This window comes from Silene latifolia, chromosome 1 (genome assembly GCF_048544455.1).
Source record: "Silene latifolia isolate original U9 population chromosome 1, ASM4854445v1, whole genome shotgun sequence".
NCBI lineage: Eukaryota > Viridiplantae > Streptophyta > Magnoliopsida > Caryophyllales > Caryophyllaceae > Silene > Silene latifolia.
The window spans coordinates 57,355,403-57,376,281 of NC_133526.1; the positions used below are offsets into that span (position 1 = coordinate 57,355,403).

Below are 20,879 nucleotides of genomic sequence, written 5' to 3' on the forward strand. Positions count from 1 at the left end.
TCCGCCTTCATTCAACTAGTTGAGAGGAGCCAATTCGGGGGAATGCCTAGTGAGGACCCTCATTCTCATATGGAAACATTTTGCGATTATTGTGAAGCTATCTCTCAAACGGGCATGACTCAAGACCAAATAAGATGGGTCTTATTTCCTTTTTCGTTAATCGACACCGCAAAGCAATGGTTGAAGGGCCTTGATAAGGCCACCCTTGGAATAGATTCTTGGACGAAGCTAGCTCTAGCTTTCTACAAAAAATTCTACCCACCGGAAAAGACCAATATGCTAAGAGCTCAAATTACGGGTTTTAAGCAAAGGGATGAAGAGTCTTTGTATGAAGCTTGGGAGCGGTTCAAAGGTATTTGTCGCTCATGTCCTCACCATGGACTTAGCGAATGGTTTTTAGTGCAACAATTTTGGAATGGTTTATATGAAGATTCAAGGAACATTCTCAATATGGGATCAAACGGAATGTTCACCGAAGTTGATGACAATCAAACATGGAACAAGATTGAGGAAATGGCGGTCCATAATTCGCAATATAGTAGGCCTCGCAAGGCTACTAGAGGAGGAAAGTATGAAGTGGACACCGTTACTCAACTGGGTGCTCAACTTAGTGCTCACATTGACACAATCAACTTGAAGTTTGAACAAGCTATGGCTAGACTTGAGGAAAACTCAAAATCAACAAAGCATCATGTTAATGCCATGACGGCATCCTCATCAATCCCAAGCGGGATATGTGAGAATTGTGGAACCTTGGGTCATGACTCAAGCGAATGTAGGGGAACAACCGAGCAAGTCAATGCTTTCCAAGCTTACAAAAGTGGTACCCCTTATTCAAATTTTTACAATGAAAACACCAAGTTCCATCCAAATCTCTCATACAAAAGCCAAAATGTCCAAAACCCTCAAACAACATACACTCCACCACCCATGAGAAATCAAAATCAAAGACCCTTTTTCAATCAAAACCAAGGTTACCAAAATCAAAACCCATACAATCACCACAATGACCAAAGTTTTGATGTCCAAAAAGCGGTCCTCCAAATGCAAAAGAATCAACAAGAATTTTTCACCCAAATGCAAAAAGATAGCCAAGCAAAAGACACCACCATCAACAACATTCTAGCTCACACCAAGATGTTGGAAACACAATTAACTCAACTAGCATCTTCTAGCTCACAAAGACAAAAGGGGCAATTACCACCACAAAGTAATCCCCCTAGACATGAAACGGTTAGTGCCATTCACTTGAGAAGTGGTACAAGATATGAAGCACCGAAGAAGCAAGTTGAGGATGAAGTTGTGAGAGCTAGTGAGAATGAAGTTGTGGTGCAAGGTCCCAAAGAAGGGGAATCATCAAAAGAAGAAAGTTCAAAGAAAAATGAAGACAAAGCCAAAGAAAAGGAGCCCATTGTGATTAGACTTCCTTTTCCAAGTCGTCAAGCCAAGCCTAAATTTGATGATCAACTTGGGAAGTTCATGGAAATTGTGAAGAACTTAGAAGTCTCAATTCCTTTCACGGAATTAATCAATCACGTTCCGGCCTATGCAAAGTACATGAAAGATATCCTCACAAAGAAGAAGTCAATCCAGAAACTTGAGACTATCGCCTTCACCAAGGTGAGTAGTGCAATACTTCAAGGGAATTCATCTCCAAAATTAAAGGATCCGGGAAGCTTCTCAATACCGTGTACCATTGGCGACACAACGATCAACAAAGCCTTATGTGATCTAGGGGCTAGTGTGAGTGTCATGCCGTACTCGGTAAGTAAAAGGTTGGGAATGGGAGAGCTTAAATGCACCAATATCACTCTTCAAATGGCCGATAGATCGACGAAGACACCGTTAGGGATATGGGAAGATGTCCCCGTGCGAATTGGGAAGTTTTTCATCCCGGTGGACTTTGTCATAGTTGATATGGAGGAAGATTCCAACATTCCAATCATCTTAGGAAGACCTTTCCTACACACCGCGGGTGCGGTAATTGATGTGAAACATGGAGAGCTCACTCTAGAGGTGGGAGATGAAAGCATAACTTTTAATCTTGACAAGACCATGAGAGCTCCTCGTTTGCATGAGCCATGTTTCATGATTGATCATTATAGCCGAAAAGATGAAAAGAAGAAATCGGAACTCCAATGGGGGAAGAAAGTTGAAGATGCTCCATTCAAAGAGCAAGTGAATTGTGACAAAGAGAGCTTGCAAAGCTCATCAAAATCAACCAAGGAAGAAGATGATGGCCTCATTGGCCAAGAAAAGAAATTGGGAGAGTTGTCTCCATCTAAGCAAGAGATTTTCAATGATCAACTCAATGAAGTTTGTGGTCTTTGGGACGACGAATTTGAAGGGATCTTTAATCCCTACATTGGGCATGCCATCGATCATGATCAACAACAAGGGCCACGGTCTATTGAGGACCTCTACCATAACAATGAACAAGCTTTTGATTACTTCTTCAAGGTGTTGAGCAACATCAACAACACCTTGAACATGCCTCCTTGACATCTCATCAAGAATGAGAGTTTGGTGGAGTCCTCCCTAAACCACCACTTGTAAATATTTCTAACCCCCTAACTTACTTTTCAATTTTTGTATTGCATTTTTGTCATTTTTGGATTTTATTTACTTTGATCAAAATAATTGTCATGTAAGAGAGAAGTGAGGGAGGGACTAATGATTTTAATTGATGTGTAGTGCTTTACCTTAGTGTGGGGATGGCAATTGCCTAGGCTATTCGTGCCTTAGTAGTGCCCCCGCAATGAAGAACACAAGATTTGAAAGAAGGAAAGAAAGAATGATAAGGGAATGCGTTTGTGCACGGATGGAACTGAATCCGTGTACACAAGGACCAATCCGAGCGGATTCCTGAGAATCCGCCCGTCTGCAAAGGATCCGAACGTCCTGCTGAGAAGACGCCCGTCTTGGGCTGAGCTGAAATTGCAAAAATTCTTGACTGTTGAAGAATCCGAGCGGATTCCTGGAAAGACGCCCGTCTCACAGAATCCGTCCGTCTTGTGAACAATCCGTCCGTCTTGCAGCTGAAGAAAAACAAAGAAAAATCTCTGGACAAGAATCCGTCCGTCCTAAGCAAAATCCGCCCGTCTCATCTCTGAAGAATCCGAGCGGATTCCCCAGAATCCGCCCGTCTTTAGGCGGGATTTTTGAAAATTTGAAGCTGAAGAATCCGAGCGGATTGCGCCTAATCCGCACGGATTGCCCCTGCGTCCTAATATTGTCGAGTTCTTTAAATACCCATCCCACCTTCATTCATTCATTCATTCACTCATAAACACTACCTATAACATCAAAACCCTCATCCTCTCCATCTCAAAAACAAAAACCCTCAACAAAACTCACCAAAATCAAATCAAACCATCCTTCAAACAACAAATCAATCACTCCATCTTCATTAACAATCAAAACCAAGAACAAAATCTTCACCTTTGAATTGATTTTTGTTCTCATATAGGCAAAGCCTTTCACCTTCAAAATCGATTTGGGCATTCTACAAATTGAAGATTTTTGATCTTTTTCTTGGTTAGCTCATCAAATGGCAAGAACAAAGGGAGCAACAAAAGCAAAAGCAAAGGCAACAAAGGCACCAAAGACTACAACTCTCTCTCAAAGGCAAAAAGCTCTACAAATGAAGAAAGCTTTGGCAATGGTGGTATCAACACCAAGCTTGGAAGTGCAACAACCTCAACAAATTCCTATGGAAGCATCACCCTCTACTCCGGTAATTAATCAACTCTTGCATTATCCGGAGGTAACATTCATTTCCGATTCCCATAGAAATACATTTGTCAAGTTTGCTATGAAACAAATTCAATCCACCAAATTCATATGCCAAGATGCTTTAGAGAAGTTGGGTGTTCTTGAACAAACAAGAGTCTTTTTCAATGCCATGGGTTTAAAGAAATTGTTTGAAATGAAGGAAGTAACATACCCCTCCCTTGTCTTGGAATTCTTAAGTTCTTTAAAAGTGACAAAAGTTGAGAATAGGGAAAATATTGAGTTTCGTCTAGCTAACACTAGTAGACGCATTACCTTTCCGGAATTGGGTGAAATTTTGGGTCTTAGCGATGAACATAAATTTTATAAGCAATATGGGAAGTATGATCCCGAGCCTCTTTGGGAGGCAATCTCCGGGAAGAAATTTGAAGATTTTAAAGCTTGTCGTGCTCTTTTGGTCCATCATCCGGGCATAAGAATATGGCACAAAGTTGTGGGAAATACCATAATTGCTAGGAAAGACACCAATCATTTCACGGGACTCGATTTTATTCTCCTTGAATCAACTTTGAATATTGGAAGAATTCACACCAAGCCTTACAATTCTTTGAGGCTATTGGTTGATAGATGGCTCCATGTAGATAGTGGGAAGAAGGGTCAAACCGTAATTGTTAATGGCGGCCTTGTCACGGTCCTAGCCAAGCACTTTGATCCTAATTTCAATAAGGATAGCAAGTACAAGGCTAAGGATGGTGGCCATCTTATTGATATGTCCACCTTGATTAACAAGTTTAAGTGGGTTGTTCACAATTCCCTTGATACCAAGTATGGGTGGCTTACAAGTGAGGCTCGATCATTCACTTTACCCGCAAAGATTTGCCGTCTTAGTGTCCACCGGACCAACTATTTACTTCCCCTATCCGAGGAAGCCGAGTACATCATTCAACAACAAAAGGGTGATCATGAAACTCCCTCCTCTTCCATTGTTATACCACCTTACCCCTATGATTATGAAGAGTTCAAACCGCAAGGAGTTGAAATTGGAAAAGACTATGTAACTCTTCTTATGCAAGCCATGCACAAGCAAGCTTATGAAGATCGGAAGAATGCTTATTTGGCTCAATATCCTCCCCTCCTACATCTAGCTAGGCAAGGACTCCTTGATCCATCTTGTCCTTTGCCTAGTTGGGCGGATAAAGAAGCCTTGTTTCCGGGTGCATCTAGGGACGTGGTGGAAGACAATGAGGTTGTTGGAAATGATGAGGAGATTGATGATAATATTGAGGAAGAAGCAAGTGGAGATGAAGAAAGAGATGGTGAAGATAATGATGAGGAAGATGATGATGAAGAAAGCAAAGAAGAAAGTGCCAAGGAAAGTGGCAATGTGACCACTTCTCATGAGGGAAGTGGTGATGATAGTAGCATGATGGAAGACTAGCCTTGGAGATTCCTACTCTCCCACGGTTTGTCTATATCTCTTTGTATTTTATTTCATTTTGATCATTGTTGGTTTAGTCCTAGCAACATCAAAGGACTCACACCTCGGTTCCTTTGAGGTGTTCTTTATTGTTCCCACTTTTGTAAAATCCAAAATGACAATCTAGTTTCATGCATAGCATAGCATGTGCATGAACTCCCCCATGCTTTGACATTAGCAATAGTGTCTTACTTGGTTTGGGGAAGTTAATGCATACGCAACGGGAGGTAATTTAAATTATCCTCTCCGTCATAACAAAAACCATGCATCATGTAGTATAGCTTAGTGTAGAATTGCATTTAGTATAGAAATCATGCATCATTCTTGCATAATTTCCATCATTTTGGCCATTGAGGACAATGCCCATATTAGTGTGGGGATGGGAATTCTAACACTTAACTTTTATTCAAAAACCATAAAAATTGAAAAATTTCAAAAATCATAAAAATTTAAAAATTGAAAAACCAAAAACAAGTTCATTTCCTTTGTATATATTGTCTTGTATATATTGTGTTTGTTTCATCCTTGTTCACTTTGATTGACTACGCCACATCCGAGACATGAGGATATTGAAGACCGCATGGTATGATCTTTCCAACCTCCCTTTTCCTCTTTATGTTAATGACTATGTGGCTTTATTTTGATTGATGCGGTATAACAATGTGAACTTAGGATTGCATTTAGAATTATTTGGCATATTAGTTGGTAGAATCATTTGCATTAGGATGTTTATATGCTAGTTGCATCATGGCATGTAGTTTGCATGTTAGAAAAATTTTGCGAAACCGTCTATTTGGGAAGCTTGACAAGTGTATATAGGCCCTAGTAGATGCTTTTTATTCTTAAGACTTTGCTTGTTAGAATGCTTGTAAAACACCCTAGGATGTGTCATGCTAGTATCCTTTGACCCATGGTTTAAGGCCGAGTCAAGAGTACCTTGCGGTGTGATAACTCCTTGGCTACCGCTTATTCCAAGGTGACCCTTGAAACCATGCATACTTCTATCATTCATCCATATTCTACCACATTTTTGTCATCAAAGGGAATGGGCACAAAACAAAAAGAAATCAATTTGAGTTCAATGAAATGAAAAGTGAAAGAAAGTTTGCAAAAATGCATCAAATGAAAAGAGGAGCAAAAATAGAACTCCTAAAGCTTCAAATACAAGGCACCCTCGTTACTAATTGGGGTGACTTTGAAAATGTTCAAAAGAAATGCAAAAAGTTGTCAAGTATTGAAATGCCAAAAATAAAAAAGAATGGCAAAGAAAGTGTTCTCAAAAGTCAAATGCCAAAGAAATTGGGGGGAAAACAAAAATGAAAGCAAACTCCCAAAATGAAACTCAAATATCTATTGATCCCTTTATCCATCATATCCATTTTTGTGCATGGTAGAGAGGGGACGACCCTTCTTCTTGTCTAGGCAAGAGGGGGAATTCCGCGATCCTCCAGTGTTTCTAACACCATAGGGAGTCTACTCTTGACAAAAGCATTTAACGATTGAGGGCAAAGGTACCCTAGCTTGACACCTTTTGGAGGTGATTTATTGGTATCCTTCTAGGCTTAGTAGTTTGAACAAATTGCATCTATGAAGGATTGTGTACCCTTGAATTGCTTCCCTTGTAGATAATTTCCGCCACTTAGATGAGGAAAGTGGCTATTCCTTTTGTAGATGCATCCATTATGTGTTTTTGTGTGCTTAATGATTGGATGTGTCGCCATTTTGGCAAGACCCACCTTGCCTTGCAAGAAGGCATCCTACCTCATGGTTGTCTTGTTGTGAGTTGAAGGGGCGGAGTGAGACCCGCTAATTGTCTCATATCGGCTATTATTATTAGGTTAGGTTAGTATTGGTCCTAGTCTTTGTCACCTCTTTACTCGGGACGAGCAAAGGTTCGGTTTGGGGATATTTGATGCGACCATAATTGGCGCATATTTAGCCCCCAAATTACCATTGTTTCCATGCTTTTTAGTGCCTATTTGGGTGATTTCTTATCTTTAGTTCTTTGTTTTGCATATTCTTTGAGATTTTGATCCCTTGGTAGGAAAGGAGTAAGAATCTTGCATTTTCATGGCAAAACAAGGCTAAATTGATCATATTCAATGACCAAGCATCAAGGAGAGACAAGACTAGAAGGCCTTTGTACATAGCATAGTAGAAGAGCATTGTTGAGAAAAGGATCCTTGAGTCCCCAAGGAAATCCCCAAGGAATTCGTGAAGAAAAGGGAAGAAAAAGAAGAAGGAAAGTTGCTGAACTACAATCCGAACGGATTGTAGAGAATCCGTCCGTCCTCGCCAATCCGAGCGTCCCGCAAAGGAATCCGCTCGAATTCCCCCTCGCCAGTCCGAGCGTCTTGCCCAAGAATCCGCTCGGATTCCTCAGCCCAGATCCGGCCGTCCCGACTCCCATCCGCACGGATCACAAAGACAAAGACGTTTTCATTCCTCAAGCATCGATAAGAGAAGCCCTTCTCTCGGATAATCCCGGAGGCTCCTTGCTCAACTTAAAAAGTGTAATTACTAGTTTAGCCCTTAGTTAACCCTAATGCATCCTCCCTAATTTTCACTATAAATACCCTATTAGTCTAATTAGAGGAGCATGTTATTCTTATCAATAATTAGTGTAGTTAATATCAATCAAATCTCTCTTCAATATTGTAATCAAATATTAATCAAGTTTTAATCCAAGTTTTAGTTCTTTAATCTCTCTCTTGTTCTTACTTTATTTTGGGTAATTGAAGATTATTTGGGTTATTATTGGGAGATTGACAACCTCTCAATCTAGGATTCAAGTACTTCTATTATTCTTGCTTTATTATTGGAATCATTAGTAGGTATAATCTCTTAATCCCTTTTTAATTATTGCTAATTACTTTCATTTATTCATCATGTTTCATTATGTTAGTATGATTGACAACCTCTCTAGCATGATCAATATGATAATGAGTGAGTAGTCTCTTAGCTAGGGTTTAATGGGTGATTAGGGAAACCAACATGGGGAATGATTCATGCTTAAATTAATATGCTTTCATATCTTATTTGCTTGCTTGTTTTGATCTTAATACATGCACATGTTATATTTGATGAAATGCTAAGCCTATGAATCCTTGCATTTACTATCATCTTCTATCCTTTCAACTTGACTTGTAAGACATAACCCAACTCGAGTCTTGTTAGACCATGCATGTGTTAAGTAGGGAAGATTAAGTCGACTTGTAGGTGTTGTACAATCCAAGAGATTCGGCTCCGGGACCCAAACTTTCCTAGGATTGTAAGATATAACCCAACTCAATCCATCACAACAATAATTGCTTGCTTATAATTTGAGAACATGTTTGTATGATCATATCCCATGATTCCCCTATGAACCCATGACACCCTAGTGCTTTTAATCAATTGTTTACACCCTTATTTCATTTACCTTGTTAGTTTATTTTCATTGCTATTTTAGTTTAGTAACCTTCTACATCAACCCAATTTGTGACACCCCTAGACACCACTAGTTACAATAGAATCTTCATTTCAATACCCGTCCCTTGGGATCCGACCTTTACTTGCCTCTTTACTAATTGTAGAGTTGTTTGTAAAGTATAAATTGTGTTTTGTATCGACCATTGACCAACGACCACATATGCTTAATTGTGAACACCAAATGGCTCCGATCAGGCGCAGCAGGCACGACGTCTCTTGGAAGAGGCGCAGCACCTGCTGCGTCCTTTCCCAAGTGGTTTCCTCCTGCGGAAGAAAGATTTCCGTGTTTTGGTTATGGAATAACGGATTAATCTTGTTTTCCTTAATATTTTGTGTGAATATTACGGGAAATTATTTGCCAAAGATTAAAAGATTGTAAAATATGAAATAGAAATATCCGGAACATTCCAGAACATTCTGACTCGGTTTTAGAAAATGAAGACGGTTTTTTGACCCGGACTCCAAATGTACTCTAATTACTGCCAAAACGACCGTATCGGCACGTAGATGACAACTAAGAGGTAGACACAAGTGTTTGAGCGATCACTTGACGATAAACTTATGAACTGTCACAAATCGTTCCGCGTACCAAACATGCGGCCCAATCATCACCGGGTGGTTTGCGGGAGGTGCAGAAATGAGGTATCTACAATCACTTGAGTATTTAACGGTACTTACTTGAGTTACAAATACGGTTAGTTGTACGAGTTGGGTTAGTAAATTTGTAATCCGTAGAAAGGTACTAAATTTATTAATCGAGAATAGTGGACGTAGGTTTCCATTTGTGAAACTGAACCACTTCAAAAACCGTGTGTCTCTCTCTTTCGTTTGTTTGTTTATTTCGTTCTTATTCATTAATTAGTTAATTATTTAAAGTTTAATCAATAAACTTTAAATAACTAATTATACATATACAATCGAAAAAGTAGGTAAAAGTTTTAATCCTCAATTCCCCCCCTCTTGAATATTTCGGATCGATAGACTCTTCAAGTGTCTCGGTTTGCTTGCTTAAGAAACCATCATTTTTCAAGTGTTGCCCAAGCTTCAATTGTTAACATTATTTCTACACTTGGACTATGGTTTCGTGAGATGTTTTAATATGTGAAGTACATACTACTTGGACATTATAAATACCTTGCTTATTCATTTTAACAAGTGTGCAACAACGAGTTTAAAACCGAAAAAAAAGACTTAAGCGTTAATCGAGTAAATTAACTTTGGAAAATCGTTTATCATTTAACAAATCATTGAGTCACATTTTGCAAGTTTGTTTCTTCTTTGAGTCTTTTTACGAGTATGTTGTATTGCACTTAGTCATTCAATATTGTTCGATGATCTCGTGTTAAGAACTTAAACTTTATCTCCACGTTCGTGTTGTGAACAACATTGAGATTCGTGTGTCTTGTAACAACCGAGTAGAACCAAACCAAAGTATTAAGATAGAGTTATCTTAAGCACGAAGTCTTCGAAGCGGAGTAGATTTTGAGCATGGAGTCTTTCGGTGGAGTAGCCCAAAGCCAAAGTCTTATTGCGGAGTAGCTTTAAGCAAGAGACTTGGAAGCGGAGTAGCTTTTAAGCAAATAGCAACCGGAGTAGGTTGGGGAGTTTTTTTATTACTCGGAGTGGTCTTAGTTTGTATTAGTTTATTTCTAAGATGTTTAATAAAATAGCGCTGGACATAGGCCGCGGAGTAGTGACCGAATCAGTTTTAAAAACATCGGTTGTTTTGTCTATTTACGTTTTATTTCCGCTGCACTTTAACTCTGAATATTATTTCAGAATCCACTGTGGATTACACTGTGACTTATACTTGCTGAATTATCGTTGCATACTTCTAACTCTATAGTTCTAACTATCAAATTCTCTTTCAATCTAAGTGTAGTTTAAAGTGTTTAAGAGTTTTAAAAGAAGCTTTCATTAAGCTTAAATTTAAATAGACACCTAATTCAGCCCCTCCCCCTCCTAGGTGCTCCCGTACTTGACTCTTCAATTGGTATCAGAGCCTAGTGCTCTCGATACTGATTAATTACCAGAGAGTTGATCCTATAGTCATGGACGGGAAACATACTAAGTACCCTATCTTCAAAGGGGATAACTATCCTTGGTGGAAACACCGTATGGTAAAAGCACAGATTACGAGTGTTGGGTCATAATTCAAAAGGGTCCCCTTGCTATAACGGTTACTAACTCTGGTGGGACTAGTACCGTAAAAAGTGAGGATAGTTATGTCGAAGCCGATTATCGTAAAGTCGAGAAAGATTCTAAAGTCATGTTTATTCTTCAATATGGCATCGGTGAACAAGAAATTAATAGAATCTCCGGATGTACCTCGACCAAAGAGATTCGGAACACCCTAAGCCTTGCTTATGAGGGAACGTCTCAAGTCAAGAAGCATCGTATTGACCTTCTCATGCAATAATATGAGATGTTCAATATGATGAAAGACGAGTCAATAAATGAACTTTCTACTCGCTTTTCTAGTATTGTCAATGAACTCAAGAGTCTTGGTAGAGAGTTCGAATCCAAGGATATAGTCCCAAAAGATCCTTCGTAGCCTAAGCGATAAATGGCAACCGAAGGTGCCGACTAGTGAGGAGGCTAAAGATCTATCCAAATTGTCCCTCAATGAACTAATGGGCTCACTCATGGCATGCGAGTTAACTCTCATGAAGTGTTCAGGTGAATGCTCTAAAGCTAGAGGTTTCGCACTCAAATTAACCTCAAGTGATGAGGAAGATGATGTAGATGACGAACAAGCCATGTACTCTCGTAATATGGCGGATATGATCAATAGTCACAATCCTACGAAGTTCAATAATTCTAGCAAAAAACGTTTTCAAAAGAAACGATCTTATTCCACGGTAGCTTGTTTCAAATGTGGTGAGAAAGGTCACCTTATGTAACACCCCAATTTATTTAGGAGCCTTTAGCAAGACATTACCAGATAAATAAAGGTGTTACCATCTCAGTTGCCTGAAGTAGTAAGTATAAAAGACAAACAATTACTAAAGTACTTTAAGACAAAATAATTAAACTGCCTAAAACGGTTTTATTAAAAAAATTTCCAACGAGATAATTAAAAGATATAATTATGTTTTAATACAACTGCAGCGGAAATAATATAAATAGTGTCTGAATAAACTAAGTGATCTCTAGACTCTGACGAAGGTCATACGTCCCAAGCTCCGTCCAAGCATCCAACACATCACAAAAGCTAACCTGTAATCAATCTGCTCCATAATATTTGGTTCATCACAGATGTTCACGAATACACGGTCAACCACGAGGTTGAGTAGGATAACTAAACAACAATAAGTAAATATAATAAACCTACAACAAAAGACAACAAAAGAACGCATGCCAAAGGACTGTCACTCACGGCTCAACCGTGTGCCACATCCGACACATCACAAACACAAACACAAACACACACACACACACACACACACACACACACACACACACACACACACACACACACACACACACACACACACACACACACACACACACACACACACACACACACACACACACACACACACACACACACACACACCGTCATATCGCAAACATTGCTCAGGTCCACGGTCACTCCAACACCACCGTGCCTGGCCGACCAAAATTGCGCAGGTCCACGACACTTCGACATCGCCGTGCTGGCCGACCAATAATCTCAATCACAATACCAAACCTCTTTCAACATACCAATAACAACAGAGAACCAACCAGCAGTGACAATAGTATAATTATAAGATGCTCAAGACAACAACTGCAACAATAACTCATGGTGGAATATTTATCATAAAACAATACCATAACAATTTGTCTCATGCCAACAGTGTAATATTAATTCATCTTACGATAACCATGTAACAATAATCCGTCTCATAAGTAATTCATCAATTTATCAAATAAGCAAGGTTGAATAGATATCCTACCTTTAGCAAATCTTCACAATTCAACAATTAAACTTAGAAAGCCTCTTCCACAAATCCACCACCTAAACAACAATTAGATTGTATACAATTACAAACTATTCTTTATTAATTAAATTAAGATGTAAACTGCCCAAAACAATCTCCCAAAAATCACCCCAATCAACACCCCATACACGGCTACACCCGACGGTGGGCAACCCGTCGGTCAACGGTCCCACGGCAGGTCAAGGGGTGTGGGTTAACATCGGTCTATGGTCAAACGTAAACAATTGATGTTAGGTGATTAGATAACTTACCACAATTAATTAATGCGAGTTGAAAACTCCGTCTTATAGTTGTCTCACAAAATTACTCTTCCTCACAAGTTATATGTTGAGTTTTTGATGTGGAATAAAAGTAATGGTGAGGCATGAGTTGAGTATTTATATAAACTTGGTAGGTGGTTGGAAGGTTCTAGGTAATTACTTTAATTAATAAACTAATCAAAGTATCTAGTTAGTATAGAAAACACCCAAACGATGTACACCTCCCCCCTTCCTCTACCACTAGGTCAACCGTGGTCAATATACCCGGTTTTATTTTATTTTTCTTTTTACGACAACAATATTATTTATTCACATCTTATAAATTATAAATTATATTTATTAAAATTACGGAGTATTACAGTCTTCCCTCCTTAAAAAGAACTTCGTCCCGAAGTTCACCATACCTCACTACCCAACTGAATAACTTCTAAGTAACTTTAGTTAAATTATTTACTCTTAGAACCAAAATTAAACGCGGTATTATATTCTACCCCATGTAAAAGAAAAGGTTACGTCCTCGTAACCAATATACCTTAAGCAAACAAATGAGGATACTTCTCTTTTATCTCAGCTTTAGCTTCCTAAGTAGCTTCTTCTACATTATGATTAGACCAAAGAACTTTTACCAACGCAGTCTCGCCATTTCTAGTCTTCCTCACTTTCCTGTCTAATATTTCCTTAGCCACTTCCACATAAGATAAATTCTTATCCATCTCAACTGTCTCAGCTACTAACACATGAGTAGGATCACTCACATATTTCCTCAACTGTGAGACATGAAAAACATTATGAACTCTTGACAAGGATGGTGGTAGTGCAAGAGGATATGCCACTTCACCAACTCTGTCTAAAATCTCATAAGGCCCGATGTATTTCTGACTCAGCTTTCCTCTCTTGCGAAAACGCATCACTCCCTTCATTGGTGACACTTTTAATAATACTTTGTCCCCTACAGCAAACTCAATATCACTTCTCCTCAAATCAGCATAACTCTTCTGTCAATCTTGTGCAGCTCTCATCTTCTGCCTGATCACATGCACCTGCTCAACCATTTGCTGGATCAATTCCGGCCCCAATGTCACGACATCAGTGACATCGTCCCAAGAGACTGGACTTCTACCTTTCCTTCCATACAAAGCTTCAAAAGGTGCCATACCAATGCTAGCATGATAACTATTATTATAAGAAAACTCTATCAAATCCAACCTCTCCTCCCAAGATCCTCTAAACTCCATGACACACGCCCTTAACATATCCTCCAATGTCTGAATATTCCTCTCTGTCTGCCCGTCTGTCGCTGGATGAAATGCAGTACTCATCTTCATTTTTGTACCCATACACTCTTGCAACTCTTGCTAGAACTTGGAAATAAATCTTGAGTCACGATCAGAAACTATAGCCGCTTTTGGAATCCCATGCAGCTTCACAATATTTCTCACATAAGCTTTAACCAACTCAGCCTTACTCCAAGTATTTTTCATAGGAATAAAGTGTGCAGTCTTAGTCAGACGATCTACTATCACCCAAATCATATTATTGCCCTTCTGATTCCGAGGCAAACCAACAATAAAGTCCATAGAAATGCTTTCCCACTTCCATTCAGGCACATCTAAAGACTGTTCCTTACCTTGTGGTCTCTTATGCTCACCTTTCACCCTCTGACAAGTTAGGCATCTTGAGACAAATTCAGCAACCTCTTTCTTCATCCCAGGCCACCAGAATGTTTTTTTTAAATCTTTATATAATTTATCTCCTCCAGGATGTAAAGAATATGGTGTAGAATGTGCTTCAGTCAGAATCTTCCTTTTCAATTCCTCATCATCAGGTACACACCACCTCCCATCAAATCTCAAACTGTCATCTTAACACACGGTAAAACGGGGCGCCACGCCATCTGCCATGGTCGTGCGCCACCTCTCCACCTTCGGGTCTCCTTTTTGCTTTTCTCTAACTTCGACGCACAACTCTGGCTCAATGCTTAAATCCCCAACTGAATCCCCTTTTCTTATCACACTAATTCCCATTTTCTCTATCTCATCTTGCAGCTTCACTTGCGACATAGCTTAGCATAAAGCATAAATATACTTCCTACTTAAAGCATCTGCCACCATATTAGCCTTACCTTCATGATAAACTATCTCCATATCATAATCTCCAATCAACTCTATCCATCTCCTCTGCCTCATATTAAGCTCCTTCTGAGTATAAATATACTTAAGACTCTTATGATCAGAAAATACCTTGAAAGTAGTCCCATACAAATAATGCCTCCACAACTTAAGAGCGAAAACGACTACCCCCAGCTCTAGATCATGCATCGGATAATTTTCTTCATATGGTTTCAACTGTCTCGAAGCATAAGCTATCACCTTGCCCTTTTACATTAGCACACATCCCAACCCATTCTTCGAAGCCTCAGTATATACCTCAAAATTCTCACTCCCTTCAGGTAATGCTAACATAGGAGCTATGGTCAAGCGTTCCTTTAAGGTTAGAAAAGCTGTCTCACAACTCTCATCCCACCTAAACCTGTTCTCCTTTCTCATCAAAGCTTTAAAAGGCTTAGATACCTTAGAGAAATCTTCCACAAATCTCCTGTAGTAACTAGCCAACCCCAAAAAACTCCTTATGTCGGCCAGGTTTTTCGGCCTCTCCCAGTTAGACACCGCCTCAATTTTACCTGGATCAACAGACACTCCCTCCTTTGACACCACATGTGTAATACTACGGTTTTATGAGTCTCTGGGTACTCTATCGAGTAGGCCTTACTCTGTCGAGTAAGGGTGTGTTGCATTTTAAAAATAGTTTCTGACCTATTGGGTACTCGATCGAGTAACCTTGATACTCGATCGAGTAAGGGGGCACTCGATCGCGTACCTCAGCTACTCGATCGAGTAGCCGGTTTACGGGGTGATGATTTGTCGGGTTTTGTTAATAATGCGATTAAGTATATAATTGCTTCCGCCACTTTTTTTTAAACACTTTTATAACCTAATTGCTTTCAAAAGAGAAAACAAACTACGTTCTTCGCATCAATCGCGTTGTTGGCAAATCCCGGAGCTTGGAAGGTCGGATTTTACCTTTCTTTATACCTTTGTGATCCTTGCGTCGAGGGTAAGATCTACGTACCGTTTTTATAGTGTTTCGTTAAAGTTGGTTAAACCCTAATATTGGGATTTGGGGGTTTTGTTGTATTTCGTGATTGGTAGTGATTATATGTTTGTATGTTAGGAGGAGGATTCGTAGAAGAAGCCTTTTGATATCAGCTGTTGAGACCGTCTGATTGTGTTGCTTTCCAGGTACGGTTTCCGTACTCAGTATTAGTCCCATAATGCATTGTTGGTGTTTTGTGATTGTTGAAGATTATCGTATTCGTATTCTGACGGTTGTTGGTTTTGATTGCTGTTTAATGGTTGTGATTGTTTGTCTCTGGTTCTCGAGATGCGTTCTCGGCTGAGTGGAGTCACTTGCGGGAGTGGCTTCACGCCCTAGTTTTGCCCTCCGTGGAACCCGCCACGGGAGGGGATGTGCACATTAATGGGACAGGGTTATCGCTCGGTATGATGAGCGGGGATTTGGTGGGTACGGCTGCGGTCCCCCACTGGCAGGGCTGGTCCAGTGGACAGTCGGTGACGGAGATTGATTGGAGTGGGTGTGATTGTGTGTGTGACCGTTTGAGCTGCTTGTTTACTGTGTTGTTGGTTATATAAATTGTGTGATTAGTACTGACCCCGTTTAATGTTTTAAAAACTGTGGTGATCCATTCGGGGGTGGTGAGCAGTTATTGAGCAGGTATGATATGACGCGTATGGGATAGCTGGGATGAGTCATCACGTGGCAGTTAGGAGTCTTCCGCTATGTCAGACGATGTTTTATAGCTTTGATAGTTTTAGCAGTAGACCGTCTGAGAGTCTTGTATTTCTTTTTATCAGTTTTGGAGTTGGTATGTAATCACTTTAAACATTATTTACTTTTAAGTATGTTTTGTTATTGTCTTATGATTATCATTGCCTCGGAAAACCGAGATGGTAGCACTTCTATGCCTTAAGTGGTCCTGGTAAGGCACTTGGAGTATGGGGGTGTTACAACATGCCCCAAAAATGCTACCTTATCCAACCAAAACTCACACTTACTCAACTTAGCATACAAATTATTCTCCCTTAAGGTCTGCAACACAATTCTCAAATATTTCTTATGCTCCTCTTTGTTCTTAGAATACACCAAAATATCATCAATAAAGATGACAACAAACTGATCAAGGTCGGGACTAAACACTCTATTCATCAAATCCATAAATACAACAGGTGCATTGGTCAACCCAAAAGGCATAACCACAAATTCATAATGTCCATACCTCGTCCTAAAAGCAGTCTTAGGAATATCCTCCTCCTTAACTCTTAACTGATGGTACCCCGATCTCAAGTCGATCTTAGAGAAAACTACCCGCTCCACTCAGCTGATCAAATAAATCATCAATTCGAGGCAAAGGGTACCTATTCTAAATCGTTACATTATTCAGCTCCCTGTAATCTATACACAACCTCATACTCCCATTTTTCTTCGTAACAAATAAAACTGGTGCGCCCCAGGGTGATACACGTGGCCTCACATAACCCTTATCTAACAACTCTTCTAATTGCTTCTTCAACTCCTCCAACTTCTTAGGCCACATTCTGTAAGGTGCCTTAGAAATAGTTCCCGTCCCGAACATGGGATCATAGGAGAAGATAATGGGTCGAAACATGCTTTGACAATCGTGCCAAACATGGCCCAAAATCGCACAAAAAATCGTATCAAAAGACGGGCTTAAAAACCGCTTTAAAACTCGAACTTTCGAATTAATTCAATAAAGCGATAAATAAAAACCGTCATAATAGAATATTTGATTTTTCAAATCAAATATCAAAATCCAAAATTTCAAATTAAATTCAAATAAAACCTTTAAATTAATTTCCCAAATTAATTAAAGCTCAATTTAAAATAAAACTCGAAAATTAAAATCCAACGAAATAAATTTCATTTAAATCATTCAAAACATATAATAAATGAAATAAGAACTTTTATTTCATAAATCATTCAAAACATAAATGTAAAGAAACAAATAACTATTTATTTCGAAACATTTCAAACGTTAATTCAAATCACTATTTAAATTAACTAAAACCGTCGACGCAACCTTGCTTTACATCCATATGACGTATCTGTTTTACGAGCATCGTCATTGGAGTATACATGTGTCCTATCATCATCGGGTGGTTGGCAGAAATTCGATAAATGCCAGTATCAACAGATACGGGTATCGACACATTTTATTAAGAAAAGAAGTTACATTTTGCAAAATACTAACACACTAGGAAACCTAAAAATCGTCCTATTGTTGTAACACCCCCATACACCAAGGTGCCTTACCAAGACCACCTAATGCATGAGAGTGCTACCATCTCGGTTGCCCGAGGCAATGTATATCAAATAAACCATCAATGAACGTACTTTAAATAAATAAGTTTAAAGTGATTACATGCCAAAACCAAACTGATAAAGTACGATATAAGTATTCCAAAAACCAAACCAACCAAACAAATGAAAATGTCTCGACATAATAGCGGAAGTCTACTAGCTGACTCGTGGTGACTCATCCCCAGCTAACCCTCGCGCATCCAAGTCATACCTGCTCAATAACTGCTCACCATCCCCGAATGGATCAGCACAGTTTTTAAAATAATTAAACGGGGTCAGTTACTGCATACACAACATAAGATAATACAACAACAATACACAGACACAATTCTCCAACATCGTCACATCACCAATCATCTGACTAGCCTGAAGATCTAGCCCTGCCAGATTACCAGCCGCAACCAGTAATCCCCATCGCCAGTGGGGGACCGCAGCCTTTCCCACCTAAGCCCCGCTCATCTTTACCGAGCGAAAACCCATGTTCCTTAATGTGCAAATGCCCTCTTGTGGTGGGTTCCACAAGGGGCAAATCAATGGCGTGAAGCCACTCCCAGAAGTGACTCCACTCAGCCGAGGGTGCACCTCGCGAACCACAGACAAACAACAACAACCAATTACATTATCAACAATACTAAATCAATTACGGTATAATCAAATGCCAACAACCAACAACCATCTCATAACCATGTATACAATAACTGAGTAGGACACCCTACCTGGAAAGCAATCACCACAAATCGACACAAGCAGCAGATCAATAGAGCTCCTCTACGAAATCATCTCCTATCAACATATAATCATACAATCACAATCCATAACCAACAATACTCCCAATAATCCCCAATTCACCCAATTAGGGTTTAAACAAACTAATAATACGACGGTCTCAACGGTACAAGGATCTTACCCATAATACGACGGTCTCAACGGTATAAAGAACTCTGAAATCCGACGACTCTATCTCCTTGGATTTGATAGCAATGCGAAAAGAGAATGCAACGATGTTTGTTTTCTTGTAAAAATTTTTAGAACTTGGTAATAAAAAGTAAAAAGAAACTGGTAACTTCACTTTATATAATATTCCACACAATGCTATCAAAACCCGTCATTTAACCCGTAAGACCGACTTACTCGATCGAGTAACTGAGGTACTCGATCGAGTAGCCCCTACTCGATCGAGTACCCAACAGGCAGAACACTTTCCAAAACGTAAAACTAACTTACTCGACAGAGTAAGCCCTACTCGATAGAGTACCCAACAACTCATAAATCTGAGGTATTACAATTGTTCCGTGCTTGCCATATGTCATAGATGGCTGCAGCAAGACTGACAGCAAACCAAGCCTTGCGCCATTTCTGCATCATGCCAATATTGAATATCCACTTGAACTCATCACGTTATGCTTGACCTTCTCTATGTATGCCCATCCAGTTTAATAGTTGATCCCATATCTCCTTAGCAACAGGACAGTGAAAGAATAGGTGAGAATGGGTTTCCTCGTCCTTCTCACAAATGGCACATCTATTGACCATCTGAAATCCCCTGGCCTTCGGATTATCAACTATCACTAGCTGATTCTGAACAACAAGGAGGCCAGTGACCTTACACTTTGGTAAAATTCTGGAAATAGTAAGCTATGTTGTCCAGTTTCCAGCAGAAGTGACATTCCTGAAATATCTGTAAATTCACTAATTTTAAGGTGAGAACCAATTTCCCAAGTAGACAGCATTTTTTTAACCAAATCAGAACTGCCAGCTTGAGCAATAAACTTGCCCCCGATAGTCAAGATCCCCTTCAAGCATAAAGGAAAATGTTCCCTTGGTTGGAGAGTCCATTTGTTGTCTTACTTGAGAATATAAACATGAATCCATTTAGACCAAGCACCAGTATGAGGAGTATCCAACTGCCAAATCCATTTCAGAAGAAGGGAGTGATTCTAAGAGAAATATCATGCACATTAAAGCCACCTGCATCCTAAGGAGAACAGATTTGTGCCTAGGCTTTGAACATCATTTTCCTCTCCCCTGCAGAGATACCCCAAAATAAATTCTTACAAAGTTTATTGACCTTAGCAATGATATCCTGGGGAAGTAGCACACTAGCACACCAATAATTTTTAAGCCCAAATAAACCTGAATTTATGAGCTGTAGTTGCCTGCATAAGACAGGAAACTATTGCACCGGTGTTATATAAAGCATGTTAGTAGCAATTTGAGAGGTATAAAGAGGTATCCCAAGGTATATAAAATGAAAAGTACCCTTAGAAAACCCTGTGCACAGTCTTATTTGATCTTTCACCTTAGTTGAGGCACCCCAAACGTTGATACAAGTTTTATCCACATTAACATGTAAACCAAATAAAGAAGCAAAATTAGCCATAGTGTCTTTCACAACTTTAACAGAGGAGACATCACCTCTAATAAATACCATCAAATCCTCAACAAACACTGCATTTAGGATGGTAAGACATATCCTTGTTGTTGCAGAGAACTCTC

At 39.5% G+C, this 20,879-nt stretch overlaps 1 protein-coding gene and 1 non-coding gene across 2 annotated transcripts; both read right to left on the bottom strand.

The window, feature by feature from the left end:
* Positions 1-276: 276 nt before the first annotated feature.
* LOC141618298 (small nucleolar RNA R71) lies at positions 277-383 on the bottom strand. Its single transcript, XR_012531357.1, has one exon. It is a non-coding gene; the product is annotated as a small nucleolar RNA R71 (small nucleolar RNA).
* A 13,124-nt stretch (positions 384-13,507) lies between these two features.
* LOC141647434 (uncharacterized) lies at positions 13,508-13,846 on the bottom strand. The gene has a single exon (XM_074455612.1). It carries the CDS (start codon positions 13,844-13,846, stop codon positions 13,508-13,510), a length of 339 nt encoding a protein of 112 aa, XP_074311713.1.
* Between the last annotated feature and the right edge of the window lie 7,033 nt (positions 13,847-20,879).